We start from the raw sequence: 15300 nt of genomic DNA on the forward strand, positions 1-15300 counted from the left end.
CCTTGGCCTTGGCCTTGGAGGCAAGTCCTTGGTCCTTGGCCTTGGCCTCGGAAAATTTTTCAAGTCCTTGGCCTTGGCCTTGCCTCGGAAAATTTTCCAAGTCCTTGGCCTTGGCCTTGGCCTCGGAGGCAAGTCCTTGGCCTTGGCCTTGGCCTCGGGTTGCCGGTCCTTGGACACATCCCTGACTTATTTTAATAAATCTCGTCCCTTTATAATGAATTTTGTGTATTTAGTGTTGAGGTCGAGAAGTCAAGTCAAAAAATGTCTTCGTATGATCTATGCACGCCCACTTGTCTAAGCATGACATTCCGATTAATACCTTTGTGGAATATGAATTCAGCAGTCGTTGTTATGATTGAATTATTGCCCATGTTTTATGTTGTGTTCTGTTGTATAATTTTTGTTCTTTATTTTAAAGTTGTTTAAAGCGCTTTGTTCCAGCTGTTGTGCAAGCGCGATATAAATACAGATTTATTGTAAAATCGACCTGTTTTTCTTCCTCTCGGAAGGCGGCCAGTTGCCGTCGACTGAAAATGACATCACACTTGCTCAAGTAATGACCAATCACGGCTCACTTGTTTTCAAATGTTGGTCATGTGATGTCATTTTCAGTCGACAAAAAGTGACAAAATAACCACCCCCTGAGATGGAGGAAAAAAAAAAGATGGATTTTGCTGCTTGATTCATATTCCACACCAGCAACATGAAATCGTTTGTCATTGACCTGCTATAGAAGTCAAAAGGTCTTTTGTTTTACCATGAGCTGGCAGTGAATGAGTCCGGATACTGTGTTTAAACAAGTAAGGCGGTATAGAACATTGATTAGAAACTTGCTCTGAGGGAACCATAACCAGAGCAATAAACTTCACTTTTAGAAATATCTCTATTGCTATTGTATTTCTTGTGCCTATGTTTGTGAAGTAGTGTTGAAAAACATGATTTTTATTTTTTCTAGCCCAAATGTCTTTATTAAGCTTCGGGAGATGACATCCACATGACTTCAATGCTGGACCATCTTATGGCTGACTGCAGTGCATCTCAAGAATTGGACATTTTAAAACGAAACTTATCTGTAAACAGTAACTCAAAATTAAAACCTCAAATGGAAGAGTCCATTCACTTGTGATTTAATCAAGTCTTCCCCCACGAACAAAGGCCTAGCAAAGATAAATTGAATCTAACATTTTGTGGTATTCCCATTCTGTAATAAATAAGATGGACAAAAACCCACCCACCCCCAAAAATCCAGATACCAACAAGCTAAAATGTGCTGACAACATATAAGCGAGTTTATACAAACGTTGCATAAACACCACATAAATGACTTCCAGCACAGTATAATCCACCATTAGAAATTAGAAAGCAGAAATATAATATCTGAAACCCTTTGTGACATCGATCATTTGAAAAAAAAATGTAATTGTGTTGTCAGACAAATTGTTAAGGATATGCACATCAATGAGTAAAAATGTACCAGTAGTTGTTTAAGAATGTGGGTGTGTCTTATTTGTCTTTCACTGAAGGATATATCTACACAACTTTTTAATGCCTCCTTGCATTCCAGCTGGTTGCCATTTATTTGTTGAATGTGTATGCACAAGTCTAAACGGAAATTACATGCTGGGAAATTGGAATATTTCTACTGGTTACAAAACCCCAAAGAAAACATTTACAACACTAAAAAAAGAGTAAAACCTGCTTTTTTTGCAGAACCAAAAGATACCCAGTGGTGTCAAGCAAATAAAAAAATAAAATAAAGAGAGACGAAGAAAGGCAACTCAGATGTTGTGGTGTTATAAAATAGTGAGTACTGCCTTTTAGAATTTGCACATTCCTTCATCATTTATGGCCGATATGCAACGAAAAAAAAGTCGCCGTCTGAATTCTTGCGCGGCAAGTTTTCGTTCCAGTCATTCAAGTCTGTCTCCAAAGGAGTCTTGTCTGTTGCTCCCCATCACTGCTCTTCTTCACACATCCGGCTAAACCAGTTTCTTAGCTTCGAAGAAGCTTTTAAGGTGCTTCATCTGCCATATGCCGGTGACGATGAGGATGACCGTCTGGGCAATGGACCACCAGAGGACCCGTTGGTTGGTGCTCTCACTGGTCATACGGAAGCGCTCTTCTCGATACTGCACAAAGACGCATCGTTCAGCCATTGGAGAGTGAAGATAAGCCAAGCTAGCAGCAGCTCATTTCAAGTGTCACTCACCCTTTGGTAATTTTGCTCCTTCTGGATCTGTTCCACCTGATCCAGAAGCTGTCTGGCACGCAACTGCAATTCGGTCAGTTTGTCCTTGGCTGCAATTTCAGGGTAGTTATTGGTATGCTCTCCGACCTGAATATCCAGATGCACTCTCTGCAACATCGGAAAGCTTGTGGTTAGAAAAATGCACGGGTTAAGGCCTGTGGGTAGCCGTGAGGAGGACATTCACACTGATGTACTACACATCTGCGAGACCTCATTTTTTTTCTCCATTTTATGTGAATCTAACACTCACTCTGGGATCTTTTTTCTGTGATTAATCAGTTTGTACAAACCAAAAAAAAAAAAAAAAACAATGGCAAACACCTTCAGCATAACATCAAAAACATAAGTGCAGGTGCTGCAGACTGGTCATTATGGTAAGACAAAGCTGTATCTGCTTTTGACACACTTCCGAGTGCAGTGGGGTGACCTTTGTCCCCTTTTGTGGAAGACAGGACCACCCTCCCTCAAATAAAGACATTCAAGTTGCTGTAATTCTTGATCTCTGGGGCACAGGGCACATTTGGATTCGCCTGATTTTTTTTTTTTTTAATGGTGTGCTAAGAAACCAAACCAGAGGAAAAACAGACTAGGTTTCCAAACCCTTCAACTGTTTTCAATCAATGGAAGCAAACTCGAGGTCTGACGGGCAAGTATCTAAGTACTAGTAGCTGAGTCCTACCAGTTTCCCGCCAGCAAACAGTGCCATTTTGGTGGAGTTGGAGTGCAGACATATCTTGTGCTCTCCTGGAGTATGAGATGTGAAGGTGAACCGACCATCGGAACCATACTGACGAGACAGGATGACCTGCGAGGGTTCAGACAACATCATTTACATTTTTCCTATACAGTGGAAGGCCTGAACACATTCACCATCATTATCGAAACGATTCTTGCGACTATCTGCTCGTCCCATCAGTACTTGCCATAGTGAGTGTAGTGAGTGTTTTTCCACATATTTGAAGGATATTTTCCTTTTCAAATGGCTTGTTCAGATGCCACGCCTTCCTGCTCCCTTTTCAGGTATGGCTCTGTCATCCATCATCAAAAGATGAGTGGTTTTATATTGTTTTAGTTTCAGATTCATGCTGACACACGCATATGGTCACACAAATTAAAACCAAAGACAATAAAGCTATTCTGATTCGATTTGGTTCTCTTTTACAGAAGTTGGAAATGTTAAAAAGGCACTTAAAATAGGTCCTGTATGGTTTATCAGGGTTTTATGATGGCGAGTGGTGATTATTTTGAAATTCTACCTGGAACAAATTCATTCACTCTGCATAATATTTCCAATTAGAATTTTTTGGTCAACTTAATATTCAAAGTTTGTTTGGATTTTAGAGATGCCTCAGAATTTATTGTAGCTGTTTTTTTTTTTTTTTTAGCCCTTCTCCTATTTCGTGTTCTTTTCATACCTTTGTGTCAGGATCCTTGATCTCAACATGCATCCCAAGACCCGGTGTGGACGGGAGGTACGAATTAGTCTGTTTGTCCCAAAGCTGGGTTCTGTACTTTCCTGTAATGTGAAAGGCACGCCTTGTTAGGTCATAATATGATTACCGTATTAAAATATGGAACAGAGTCTGGAGACTGAATTTATCATTAACAAAATAAAAGACAGGAAATATTCAAGACAGCAATGTGGCATTGGTGGGAGGTACGCAGGAGCTTTTTTTAATTCACTGCACTTTATATGTATACAATACAGTAGGCCAGGTCCACATGCTCGAGTTCAGACTATTACGTGTTTCATAATTGGTAAAAGTGTTAAAGTAGAAATCTTTGTTTAATTTACGACACTTTTTAATAGCGTATAGGTTATGCTCAGGTTCAAGCTACTTCAGTCTATTAAAAAAAAAAAAAAACAACAACAACAACAATGTCCATTGCTAATAAAGCACTTTCAACTTTAAGTATGTCTAACTGCTTTCTTGACTTCTTCCTTACTGACAACCAAGCGACCCCAGGGCTCAGAGACTAATATGACATGTTACAAAATGTAAATTAAATCAAAAGATTTTGTTTTGTTACACGTGATTCTTTGTATTTCAGGGTTTGGGGGAGAAAAAACCCTCAAATTTATTTCGCCGCGACACCTTGAGCAGTGTTCCTTATTTCCAGATCTGAAAGGTGGCAACCCTATGATGGCCATTTAACTGATCCTCATACTTACAAATGGTAAATACCATATATCAAAAAATAAATTCAATGAAGGATGTAAAAAATAAAGAACACGGTATAACTCTTAGAACTGTGTACAGTACCGACTTCTGTAACCCCTGTATGTGTCTGGACGAGCTGCAAAGGAGCGGGAGGTGCAAATACAGCACATTTCCAATTCATTGAATAAAACTGCAGGCTTTGTTAAATAGAGTTGCTTATGCCAAGAAACACGCCCAATTTCAACAATCATTATTAATGATGCTGACTTGTTGACATACACATATGTCTACAGTCAGTAACGATAGATAGATAGATAGATAGATAGATAGATAGATAGATAGATAGATAGATAGAGTGCAGGTGAATAATCCACGTGTCAAACTCAATGTCACGAAACCGGTCGTCAGACACAGTTACGGTATCTGCCTTGTGAAACTCGTTGGACTACCAAGTGCTGAAGTGGAAAATCGGCGCGAATGATTTAAAAGCCAAATAAAGCCTTTGTGAAAGTAATGAAGGACCGAGTTATTGAAACATTTATCAACAATTACAGTCACATTTTCAGTGCCTCGGATCAAGCCAGCTGGTTGCCTCCAAAGCTAGGCTAGCTTTGCCGAGCTACAAAGCTTACCGATAACCATGGTTTCGTCTGGAATTTCCTCGATAAAGCATTTTTTCTCCGTCTCTCCTATGTGGAAATAGAGTGCATAGCTTGGATGAATAAAAGCTGCTACCAAAAGGACCCTAATTGCGGCGGCGGCGAGCATCTTGAACGAAAAACCCTCTTCCACCACAAGTGTAGACGAGAAAGAGTCGCCGTTTACACGTGACGTCATCAACCAATGCGGAAGGAGGAAGGGGATTTCCTGAAGTGATTTAGATTTTGGCCTAAAATATGTCTCGTAACCTTTAGAAAAGCAAAACAGTGTTCCTCCTATATTGGGGTTATTACTACTAGACAACATACACGAATAAAAAGCAGCATTTTTGTCAAATTCGAATGGTATTATTTCCCAATTAGCGTGGTATGGTGCGATTGAAAACATTGTATGGTTGCTGCGGTGGCGCATAACATCAAAAACATAAGTGCAGGTGCTGCAGACTGGTCATTATGGTAAGACAAAGCTGTATCTGCTTTTGACACACTTCCGAGTGCAGTGGGGTGACCTTTGTCCCCTTTTGTGGAAGACAGGACCACCCTCCCTCAAATAAAGACATTCAAGTTGCTGTAATTCTTGATCTCTGGGGCACAGGGCACATTTGGATTCGCCTGATTTTTTTTTTTTTTAATGGTGTGCTAAGAAACCAAACCAGAGGAAAAACAGACTAGGTTTCCAAACCCTTCAACTGTTTTCAATCAATGGAAGCAAACTCGAGGTCTGACGGGCAAGTATCTAAGTACTAGTAGCTGAGTCCTACCAGTTTCCCGCCAGCAAACAGTGCCATTTTGGTGGAGTTGGAGTGCAGACATATCTTGTGCTCTCCTGGAGTATGAGATGTGAAGGTGAACCGACCATCGGAACCATACTGACGAGACAGGATGACCTGCGAGGGTTCAGACAACATCATTTACATTTTTCCTATACAGTGGAAGGCCTGAACACATTCACCATCATTATCGAAACGATTCTTGCGACTATCTGCTCGTCCCATCAGTACTTGCCATAGTGAGTGTAGTGAGTGTTTTTCCACATATTTGAAGGATATTTTCCTTTTCAAATGGCTTGTTCAGATGCCACGCCTTCCTGCTCCCTTTTCAGGTATGGCTCTGTCATCCATCATCAAAAGATGAGTGGTTTTATATTGTTTTAGTTTCAGATTCATGCTGACACACGCATATGGTCACACAAATTAAAACCAAAGACAATAAAGCTATTCTGATTCGATTTGGTTCTCTTTTACAGAAGTTGGAAATGTTAAAAAGGCACTTAAAATAGGTCCTGTATGGTTTATCAGGGTTTTATGATGGCGAGTGGTGATTATTTTGAAATTCTACCTGGAACAAATTCATTCACTCTGCATAATATTTCCAATTAGAATTTTTTGGTCAACTTAATATTCAAAGTTTGTTTGGATTTTAGAGATGCCTCAGAATTTATTGTAGCTGTTTTTTTTTTTTTTTTAGCCCTTCTCCTATTTCGTGTTCTTTTCATACCTTTGTGTCAGGATCCTTGATCTCAACATGCATCCCAAGACCCGGTGTGGACGGGAGGTACGAATTAGTCTGTTTGTCCCAAAGCTGGGTTCTGTACTTTCCTGTAATGTGAAAGGCACGCCTTGTTAGGTCATAATATGATTACCGTATTAAAATATGGAACAGAGTCTGGAGACTGAATTTATCATTAACAAAATAAAAGACAGGAAATATTCAAGACAGCAATGTGGCATTGGTGGGAGGTACGCAGGAGCTTTTTTTAATTCACTGCACTTTATATGTATACAATACAGTAGGCCAGGTCCACATGCTCGAGTTCAGACTATTACGTGTTTCATAATTGGTAAAAGTGTTAAAGTAGAAATCTTTGTTTAATTTACGACACTTTTTAATAGCGTATAGGTTATGCTCAGGTTCAAGCTACTTCAGTCTATTAAAAAAAAAAAAAAACAACAACAACAACAATGTCCATTGCTAATAAAGCACTTTCAACTTTAAGTATGTCTAACTGCTTTCTTGACTTCTTCCTTACTGACAACCAAGCGACCCCAGGGCTCAGAGACTAATATGACATGTTACAAAATGTAAATTAAATCAAAAGATTTTGTTTTGTTACACGTGATTCTTTGTATTTCAGGGTTTGGGGGAGAAAAAACCCTCAAATTTATTTCGCCGCGACACCTTGAGCAGTGTTCCTTATTTCCAGATCTGAAAGGTGGCAACCCTATGATGGCCATTTAACTGATCCTCATACTTACAAATGGTAAATACCATATATCAAAAAATAAATTCAATGAAGGATGTAAAAAATAAAGAACACGGTATAACTCTTAGAACTGTGTACAGTACCGACTTCTGTAACCCCTGTATGTGTCTGGACGAGCTGCAAAGGAGCGGGAGGTGCAAATACAGCACATTTCCAATTCATTGAATAAAACTGCAGGCTTTGTTAAATAGAGTTGCTTATGCCAAGAAACACGCCCAATTTCAACAATCATTATTAATGATGCTGACTTGTTGACATACACATATGTCTACAGTCAGTAACGATAGATAGATAGATAGATAGATAGATAGATAGATAGATAGATAGATAGATAGATAGATAGATAGATAGATAGATAGATAGATAGATAGATAGATAGATAGATAGATAGATAGATAGATAGATAGATAGATAGATAGATAGATAGATAGATAGATAGATAGATAGATAGATAGATAGATAGATAGATAGATAGATAGAGTGCAGGTGAATAATCCACGTGTCAAACTCAATGTCACGAAACCGGTCGTCAGACACAGTTACGGTATCTGCCTTGTGAAACTCGTTGGACTACCAAGTGCTGAAGTGGAAAATCGGCGCGAATGATTTAAAAGCCAAATAAAGCCTTTGTGAAAGTAATGAAGGACCGAGTTATTGAAACATTTATCAACAATTACAGTCACATTTTCAGTGCCTCGGATCAAGCCAGCTGGTTGCCTCCAAAGCTAGGCTAGCTTTGCCGAGCTACAAAGCTTACCGATAACCATGGTTTCGTCTGGAATTTCCTCGATAAAGCATTTTTTCTCCGTCTCTCCTATGTGGAAATAGAGTGCATAGCTTGGATGAATAAAAGCTGCTACCAAAAGGACCCTAATTGCGGCGGCGGCGAGCATCTTGAACAAAAACCCCTCTTCCACCACAAGTGTAGACGAGAAAGAGTCGCCGTTTACACGTGACGTCATCAACCAATGCGGAAGGAGGAAGGGGATTTCCTGAAGTGATTTAGATTTTGGCCTAAAATATGTCTCGTAACCTTTAGAAAAGCAAAACAGTGTTCCTCCTATATTGGGGTTATTACTACTAGACAACATACACGAATAAAAAGCAGCATTTTTGTCAAATTCGAATGGTATTATTTCCCAATTAGCGTGGTATGGTGCGATTGAAAACATTGTATGGTTGCTGCGGTGGCGTTCGAATTGTTTTGCCTTACAGTCCAAACTCGGAGTTTACATTGAACATTGCTAACAACACTGGCCTTGTCATGTGTTTTACAGTTAACGTCAACCCACGCACAACGTTTTATTAGAACAAGAAAATAGAGGAGCCGATGATTAACCGGAGGTCGTCCCTTTGTTAATGCCCGCTCCTGTAGTTGTCAACAAGTGCTTCTGAAGCCGTAGCAGTAATTTCCCAGCTAGTTGTCTAAGCTAAGTCGCTAGCTGTGTAGCTATAGCCTGCCTGAGCTGGCTCCTTGCTGGCTTTCTTTCGGGTTGTTCGCGACCTACTCACTGACTGCCTGCCTGCTTTTCTGCATAATAACACTGGAAAAGAATAAAAGGTAACACAAGATCTCACAGCGTCTCTTACTAAACCTATGCTAAAGGTAATTTTTTTAGTTTATACTTTGTTTCAATACTGCGTGGAAACGTGATACGCATCGAACTCTACATGACACGACTTTCCAAAGATTCATTAATATCAGTAAATTAAATGTGTACTTTTATTTAATCTGCTCTACTTTTTCCATGTAAGATAATAATCTGTCAAGGCATATTGCCAACTCCCGCTTTTTACTCCATCGTTTTGGGGGATGACGTAATGTTTCCTTGGCGGTCACCTACGACGTTCTTTGTATCCATGTTGGCACGGTAGTGATGGTAGCATTGTAACTGTTATGGTTCCGACAACCATTCAGTTATGGTGGAGGGTTTAAACTCAAACTAAACGAAGGTGTCGCGTTAACACAACGTGTTTGTACGGGCAACATAATGCTTTAATCTGTGTGTTTACATCTGCGTGTAGGAATGGTGCAGCCCCAACCTGATGGCCCACTGCAGTGGGACATGTCAGGAGAGGATAGTGGAGGGGCCCTCAGGGTCCCACCTGAGCTGGCAGCCAATGAAGTGGTCACCAGGTTGCTTGGAGACAATCAGCAGCTCAGAGGTACGTACTCCAATAAACTCTATGGTTAGCAAACAAGGTTGTCCTGGCAGATGGGGAGCAAATGCAGATTTTATTTCCCACTTCTTGTCCACCTTTACCCCCACCAAGCTTTGGTATCTTATTTGTGTTCTAACAGAATTCCTACTATCATTAGTTTGTATCTCTCAAGAAGATTGTTTTAATAGTTGCAGTATGTTATTTTGATACACTGTATTTTTAGTGTCTGTTGTAATTGGACCTCTGAAAGCATACAAGGTTTACTTGGCCTTTAGAAAATGGAAAAATACCATATTTGTTGTCATCTGGACTGATAGTTTCTTCGCAAATGTTGCATTGAGGACATTTCACGTGTGTTATGAGAATCAATGTTTGTTTATTTTAGTGCTGAATTGTTCAAGCAGGTTAGTGTTTCACATACTTATACAACAGACAGTTGCAAGCAAGATTAAAGTGAAAAGAATAAAAACAGTGAACATGATGGACGGATACACGTACCCTGACTGTTCTACTCTTTGAATAAAATCACTTCATTCAAGCGTTAGGGAGTGCAAAGGGTTATGATGGAGGGGTGTTGCAAATCATGAACACCTGCCAAGTGGTATGATAGCATTGTTTTATACATGTCCTCGGCTAGGCCTCAATTTCAAAATCAGTCCTTGGTCCTTGGCCTTGGCCTTGGAGGCAAGTCCTTGGTCCTTGGCCTTGGCCTCGGAAAATTTTTCAAGTCCTTGGCCTTGGCCTTGCCTCGGAAAATTTTCCAAGTCCTTGGCCTTGGCCTTGGCCTCGGAGGCAAGTCCTTGGCCTTGGCCTTGGCCTCGGGTTGCCGGTCCTTGGACACATCCCTGACTTATTTTAATAAATCTCGTCCCTTTATAATGAATTTTGTGTATTTAGTGTTGAGGTCGAGAAGTCAAGTCAAAAAATGTCTTCGTATGATCTATGCACGCCCACTTGTCTAAGCATGACATTCCGATTAATACCTTTGTGGAATATGAATTCAGCAGTCGTTGTTATGATTGAATTATTGCCCATGTTTTATGTTGTGTTCTGTTGTATAATTTTTGTTCTTTATTTTAAAGTTGTTTAAAGCGCTTTGTTCCAGCTGTTGTGCAAGCGCGATATAAATACAGATTTATTGTAAAATCGACCTGTTTTTCTTCCTCTCGGAAGGCGGCCAGTTGCCGTCGACTGAAAATGACATCACACTTGCTCAAGTAATGACCAATCACGGCTCACTTGTTTTCAAATGTTGGTCATGTGATGTCATTTTCAGTCGACAAAAAGTGACAAAATAACCACCCCCTGAGATGGAGGAAAAAAAAAAGATGGATTTTGCTGCTTGATTCATATTCCACACCAGCAACATGAAATCGTTTGTCATTGACCTGCTATAGAAGTCAAAAGGTCTTTTGTTTTACCATGAGCTGGCAGTGAATGAGTCCGGATACTGTGTTTAAACAAGTAAGGCGGTATAGAACATTGATTAGAAACTTGCTCTGAGGGAACCATAACCAGAGCAATAAACTTCACTTTTAGAAATATCTCTATTGCTATTGTATTTCTTGTGCCTATGTTTGTGAAGTAGTGTTGAAAAACATGATTTTTATTTTTTCTAGCCCAAATGTCTTTATTAAGCTTCGGGAGATGACATCCACATGACTTCAATGCTGGACCATCTTATGGCTGACTGCAGTGCATCTCAAGAATTGGACATTTTAAAACGAAACTTATCTGTAAACAGTAACTCAAAATTAAAACCTCAAATGGAAGAGTCCATTCACTTGTGATTTAATCAAGTCTTCCCCCACGAACAAAGGCCTAGCAAAGATAAATTGAATCTAACATTTTGTGGTATTCCCATTCTGTAATAAATAAGATGGACAAAAACCCACCCACCCCCAAAAATCCAGATACCAACAAGCTAAAATGTGCTGACAACATATAAGCGAGTTTATACAAACGTTGCATAAACACCACATAAATGACTTCCAGCACAGTATAATCCACCATTAGAAATTAGAAAGCAGAAATATAATATCTGAAACCCTTTGTGACATCGATCATTTGAAAAAAAAATGTAATTGTGTTGTCAGACAAATTGTTAAGGATATGCACATCAATGAGTAAAAATGTACCAGTAGTTGTTTAAGAATGTGGGTGTGTCTTATTTGTCTTTCACTGAAGGATATATCTACACAACTTTTTAATGCCTCCTTGCATTCCAGCTGGTTGCCATTTATTTGTTGAATGTGTATGCACAAGTCTAAACGGAAATTACATGCTGGGAAATTGGAATATTTCTACTGGTTACAAAACCCCAAAGAAAACATTTACAACACTAAAAAAAGAGTAAAACCTGCTTTTTTTGCAGAACCAAAAGATACCCAGTGGTGTCAAGCAAATAAAAAAATAAAATAAAGAGAGACGAAGAAAGGCAACTCAGATGTTGTGGTGTTATAAAATAGTGAGTACTGCCTTTTAGAATTTGCACATTCCTTCATCATTTATGGCCGATATGCAACGAAAAAAAAGTCGCCGTCTGAATTCTTGCGCGGCAAGTTTTCGTTCCAGTCATTCAAGTCTGTCTCCAAAGGAGTCTTGTCTGTTGCTCCCCATCACTGCTCTTCTTCACACATCCGGCTAAACCAGTTTCTTAGCTTCGAAGAAGCTTTTAAGGTGCTTCATCTGCCATATGCCGGTGACGATGAGGATGACCGTCTGGGCAATGGACCACCAGAGGACCCGTTGGTTGGTGCTCTCACTGGTCATACGGAAGCGCTCTTCTCGATACTGCACAAAGACGCATCGTTCAGCCATTGGAGAGTGAAGATAAGCCAAGCTAGCAGCAGCTCATTTCAAGTGTCACTCACCCTTTGGTAATTTTGCTCCTTCTGGATCTGTTCCACCTGATCCAGAAGCTGTCTGGCACGCAACTGCAATTCGGTCAGTTTGTCCTTGGCTGCAATTTCAGGGTAGTTATTGGTATGCTCTCCGACCTGAATATCCAGATGCACTCTCTGCAACATCGGAAAGCTTGTGGTTAGAAAAATGCACGGGTTAAGGCCTGTGGGTAGCCGTGAGGAGGACATTCACACTGATGTACTACACATCTGCGAGACCTCATTTTTTTTCTCCATTTTATGTGAATCTAACACTCACTCTGGGATCTTTTTTCTGTGATTAATCAGTTTGTACAAACCAAAAAAAAAAAAAAAAAAAAAAGTCGAAAAATGAAGTCAAGATAAGCGGCCCGGTGATCCAGTGGTTAGCGCATTGACCTCACAGTGTAGAGGTCGTGGGGTTGATCCTGGCTCCGTCCTTCCTGTGTGGAGTTGGCAAGTTATCCCCGTGCCTGCGTGGGTTTTCTCCGGGTACTCCCCCTTTTAAATTGTTCGTAAGTGTGAGTGTGGATGGTTGTTTGTCTCTGTGTGCCCTGCGATTGGCTGGCAACCGGTTCAGGGTGTCCCCCACCTACTGCCCCGAAGATGGCTGGGATTGGCTCCAGCACCCCCCCGCAACCCTTGTGAGGATAAAACGGATCAAAAAATGAATGGATTGATGGAAGTCAAGATAACCCACTGAGATAATGTGGTTGCACAAGTATGCACACCCTCTTATAACTGGGGTTTGGGCTGTGTTTGCAATTAATCAACACACCTAGCAGCCATTTAACCCTGGAGAACCCAAGAACCTTTTTCTTCTTTGGAAAATGATGAATTATACATTAAATGACTGCTATATGTTCACTGAACACCAAAATATATGTTTTTTCAAATATTCAATGCTTTAATCTTAATTTAGGATTAGGGCCAAATTTGACCCTTTGGGATTTAAGGGTAGCATTTGAGTAGTAGAATTTATAGGGGCCAAATTTGACCCCGTGGGTTCTCCAGGGTTTAAAACTGCTTCTGATGAATGCCAAATTAAGTTTTGATGTTCTAGTAGGCTTTTTCTGACTTTTTTTCCAAACACTTGGCTGTTTGTTGTTATTTACTCCCTGTTGTGCCATATTTTTCTCCACTTGATGGTAACTGTCTTCACTGTGTTCCACTGTATATTTCATGCCTTGGAAATTATTTTCTGCCTTTCTCCTGACTGACACCTTTGAACAATATCCCCTGATGCTGTGGAAGGTCCCTATGGGCCACAGCTTGTGCTTTAAGATATGATTACAAAACTGTCAGGAAAAGCTTCCCGGAGGAGCTCAACTTTATTTGGCGCTTATCAGAGACACTTTAAATTGGTGGCAGGTGTGTGCTTGATTCCATTTAGCCGAATTTTAAATGCGATTGGTTAATTCTAAACATAGTCAGAGCCCGAGTTATAAGAGGGTTCACACACCTGTGCAGCTACATGACGTCAGTCTATTTTTTTCCTTGCGCTCCCGACATTTTTTCAATAGTCATAGAGGTTATAGGTCACAGTCGTGCTAGATTTTTATTTTATTTTTTCCTGATTTAAATTGGTCTCACTTTTTATCACAAAAACCTGGCATCTGAAAAGGGATGTCGACTTTGCGGCTACAAATTTGTTTCGGCGCTGATCTTTTCTTTTTAGGGAAGTTTCTCACGTAATATGATTCATGTAGAAACTCAATATGGTACAGAGATGCATGAGATATGAATGCATCTACTGTTCCACCCCAAGTAATTACCTTTCTGATGCATGACTGTCAGCATAGTGTTGTTTTCCCAATAAAATGGAAATCCGGCTTGGGAGTCATGTTTAATTCATGTCTAACTGGACAGGCGGACCTCAGTTTATGATGGCGGTCCATTCCTATGGCGGATTGAGCAATGTGCCGTAGTTTACTACTAACCCTATTAAACGCAGCAGTAAAGTCATAACTAACTCCATCCACCCATCCGTTTCCTCACAAGGGTCACGGAGGGTGCGACGAGCCTATCCCAGCTGTCTTCGGGCAGTAGGCGGGGGACACCCTGAACCGGTTGCCAGTCAATCACAGGACACACAGTGACGAACAACCATCCGCGCTCACACTCACACCCAGGGACAATTTAGAGTGTTCAATCAACCTGCCATGCATGTTTTTGGAATGTGGGAGGAAACCGGAGTACCCGGAGAAAACCCACGCAGGCACGGGGGAGAACATGCAAACTCCACACAAGGAGGCCGGAGCTGGAATCAAACCCGCTACCTCTGCACTGTGAGGTCGACAGGCTAACCACCGGGCCGCCGGCTTGGGAGTCATGTTTAATTAATGTCTAACTGTACAGGGGGACCTCAGTTTATGATGGGGATCCATTCCCATGGCGGACCGAGCAATGTGCCGTAGTTTACCACTAAACCTATGAATGCAGCAGTAAAGTCATAACCTATGCAGTAAATATTGGTATGTTGGACTACCAAGTGCTGAAGTGGAAAATCGGCGCGAATGATTTAAAAGCCAAATAAAGCCTCTGTGAAAGTAATGAAGGACCGAGTTATTGAAACATTTATCAACAATTACAGTCACATTTTCAGTGCCTCGGATCAAGCCAGCTGGTTGCCTCCAAAGCTAGGCTAGCTTTGCCGAGCTACAAAGCTTACCGATAACCATGGTTTCGTCTGGAATTTCCTCGATAAAGCATTTTTTCTCCGTCTCTCCTATGTGGAAATAGAGTGCATAGCTTGGATGAATAAAAGCTGCTACCAAAAGGACCCTAATTGCGGCGGCGGCGAGCATCTTGAACGAAAAACCCTCTTCCACCACAAGTGTAGACGAGAAAGAGTCGCCGTTTACACGTGACGTCATCAACCAATGCGGAAGGAGGAAGGGGATTTCCTGAAGTGATTTAGATT

At 40.7% G+C, this 15300-nt stretch overlaps 2 protein-coding genes and 1 long non-coding RNA gene across 4 annotated transcripts; 1 reads left to right on the top strand and 2 right to left on the bottom strand.

The window, feature by feature from the left end:
- Positions 1-1535: 1535 nt before the first annotated feature.
- On the bottom strand, positions 1536-8250 carry tmed4 (transmembrane p24 trafficking protein 4). 2 transcript variants are annotated; one of them, XM_019891446.1, is made up of 5 exons: positions 8090-8250; positions 6567-6667; positions 5831-5956; positions 2210-2356; positions 1536-2129 (listed from the first exon to the last, which is right to left on the bottom strand). In XM_019891446.1, the coding sequence occupies exons 1-5, from the start codon at positions 8223-8225 to the stop codon at positions 1980-1982; spliced, it is 660 nt and encodes a 219-aa protein (XP_019747005.1). In that variant the 5' UTR covers positions 8226-8250; the 3' UTR covers positions 1536-1979. The 2 variants fall into 2 exon arrangements, with proteins under 2 accessions (XP_019747005.1, XP_019747004.1); XM_019891445.1 differs by lacking the exons at positions 5831-5956; positions 6567-6667; positions 8090-8250 and adding exons at positions 2928-3053; positions 3664-3764; positions 5043-5257.
- An 87-nt stretch (positions 8251-8337) lies between these two features.
- Positions 8338-9497, top strand: LOC109528624 (uncharacterized). Its single transcript, XR_002170705.1, has 2 exons — positions 8338-8893; positions 9358-9497. It is a non-coding gene; the product is annotated as an uncharacterized LOC109528624 (long non-coding RNA).
- Positions 9498-11694: 2197 nt separating this feature from the next.
- LOC109528286 (transmembrane emp24 domain-containing protein 4-like) lies at positions 11695-15266 on the bottom strand. Its single transcript, XM_019890668.1, has 3 exons — positions 15023-15266; positions 12369-12587; positions 11695-12288 (listed from the first exon to the last, which is right to left on the bottom strand). Exons 1-3 carry the CDS (start codon positions 15251-15253, stop codon positions 12139-12141), a joined length of 600 nt encoding a protein of 199 aa, XP_019746227.1. The 5' UTR covers positions 15254-15266; the 3' UTR covers positions 11695-12138.
- Between the last annotated feature and the right edge of the window lie 34 nt (positions 15267-15300).

The sequence above is a fragment of the Hippocampus comes genome, unplaced genomic scaffold (assembly GCF_001891065.2).
Source record: "Hippocampus comes isolate QL1 unplaced genomic scaffold, H_comes_QL1_v1.1 scaffold174, whole genome shotgun sequence".
NCBI classification, from domain to species: Eukaryota; Metazoa; Chordata; class Actinopteri; order Syngnathiformes; family Syngnathidae; genus Hippocampus; species Hippocampus comes.

Excerpts from the sequence above, each read along its gene's own strand:
- tmed4 (XM_019891445.1), bottom strand. The coding sequence starts at position 5,247 with ATGACGTCACGTGTAAACGGCGACTCTTTCTCGTCTACACTTGTGGTG. Across the intron at positions 3,765-5,042 it reads AGACGAAACCATGGTTATCG|GAAAGTACAGAACCCAGCTT; the intron begins GTAAGCTTTGTA and ends TTCACATTACAG. Across the intron at positions 2,130-2,209 it reads AGGAGCAAAATTACCAAAGG|TATCGAGAAGAGCGCTTCCG; the intron begins GTGAGTGACACT and ends GTCTTTGTGCAG.
- LOC109528286 (XM_019890668.1), bottom strand. The coding sequence starts at position 15,253 with ATGACGTCACGTGTAAACGGCGACTCTTTCTCGTCTACACTTGTGGTG. Across the intron at positions 12,588-15,022 it reads TTTGTAGCTCGGCAAAGCTA|ATGTCCTCCTCACGGCTACC; the intron begins GCCTAGCTTTGG and ends ACATCAGTGTGA. Across the intron at positions 12,289-12,368 it reads AGGAGCAAAATTACCAAAGG|TATCGAGAAGAGCGCTTCCG; the intron begins GTGAGTGACACT and ends GTCTTTGTGCAG.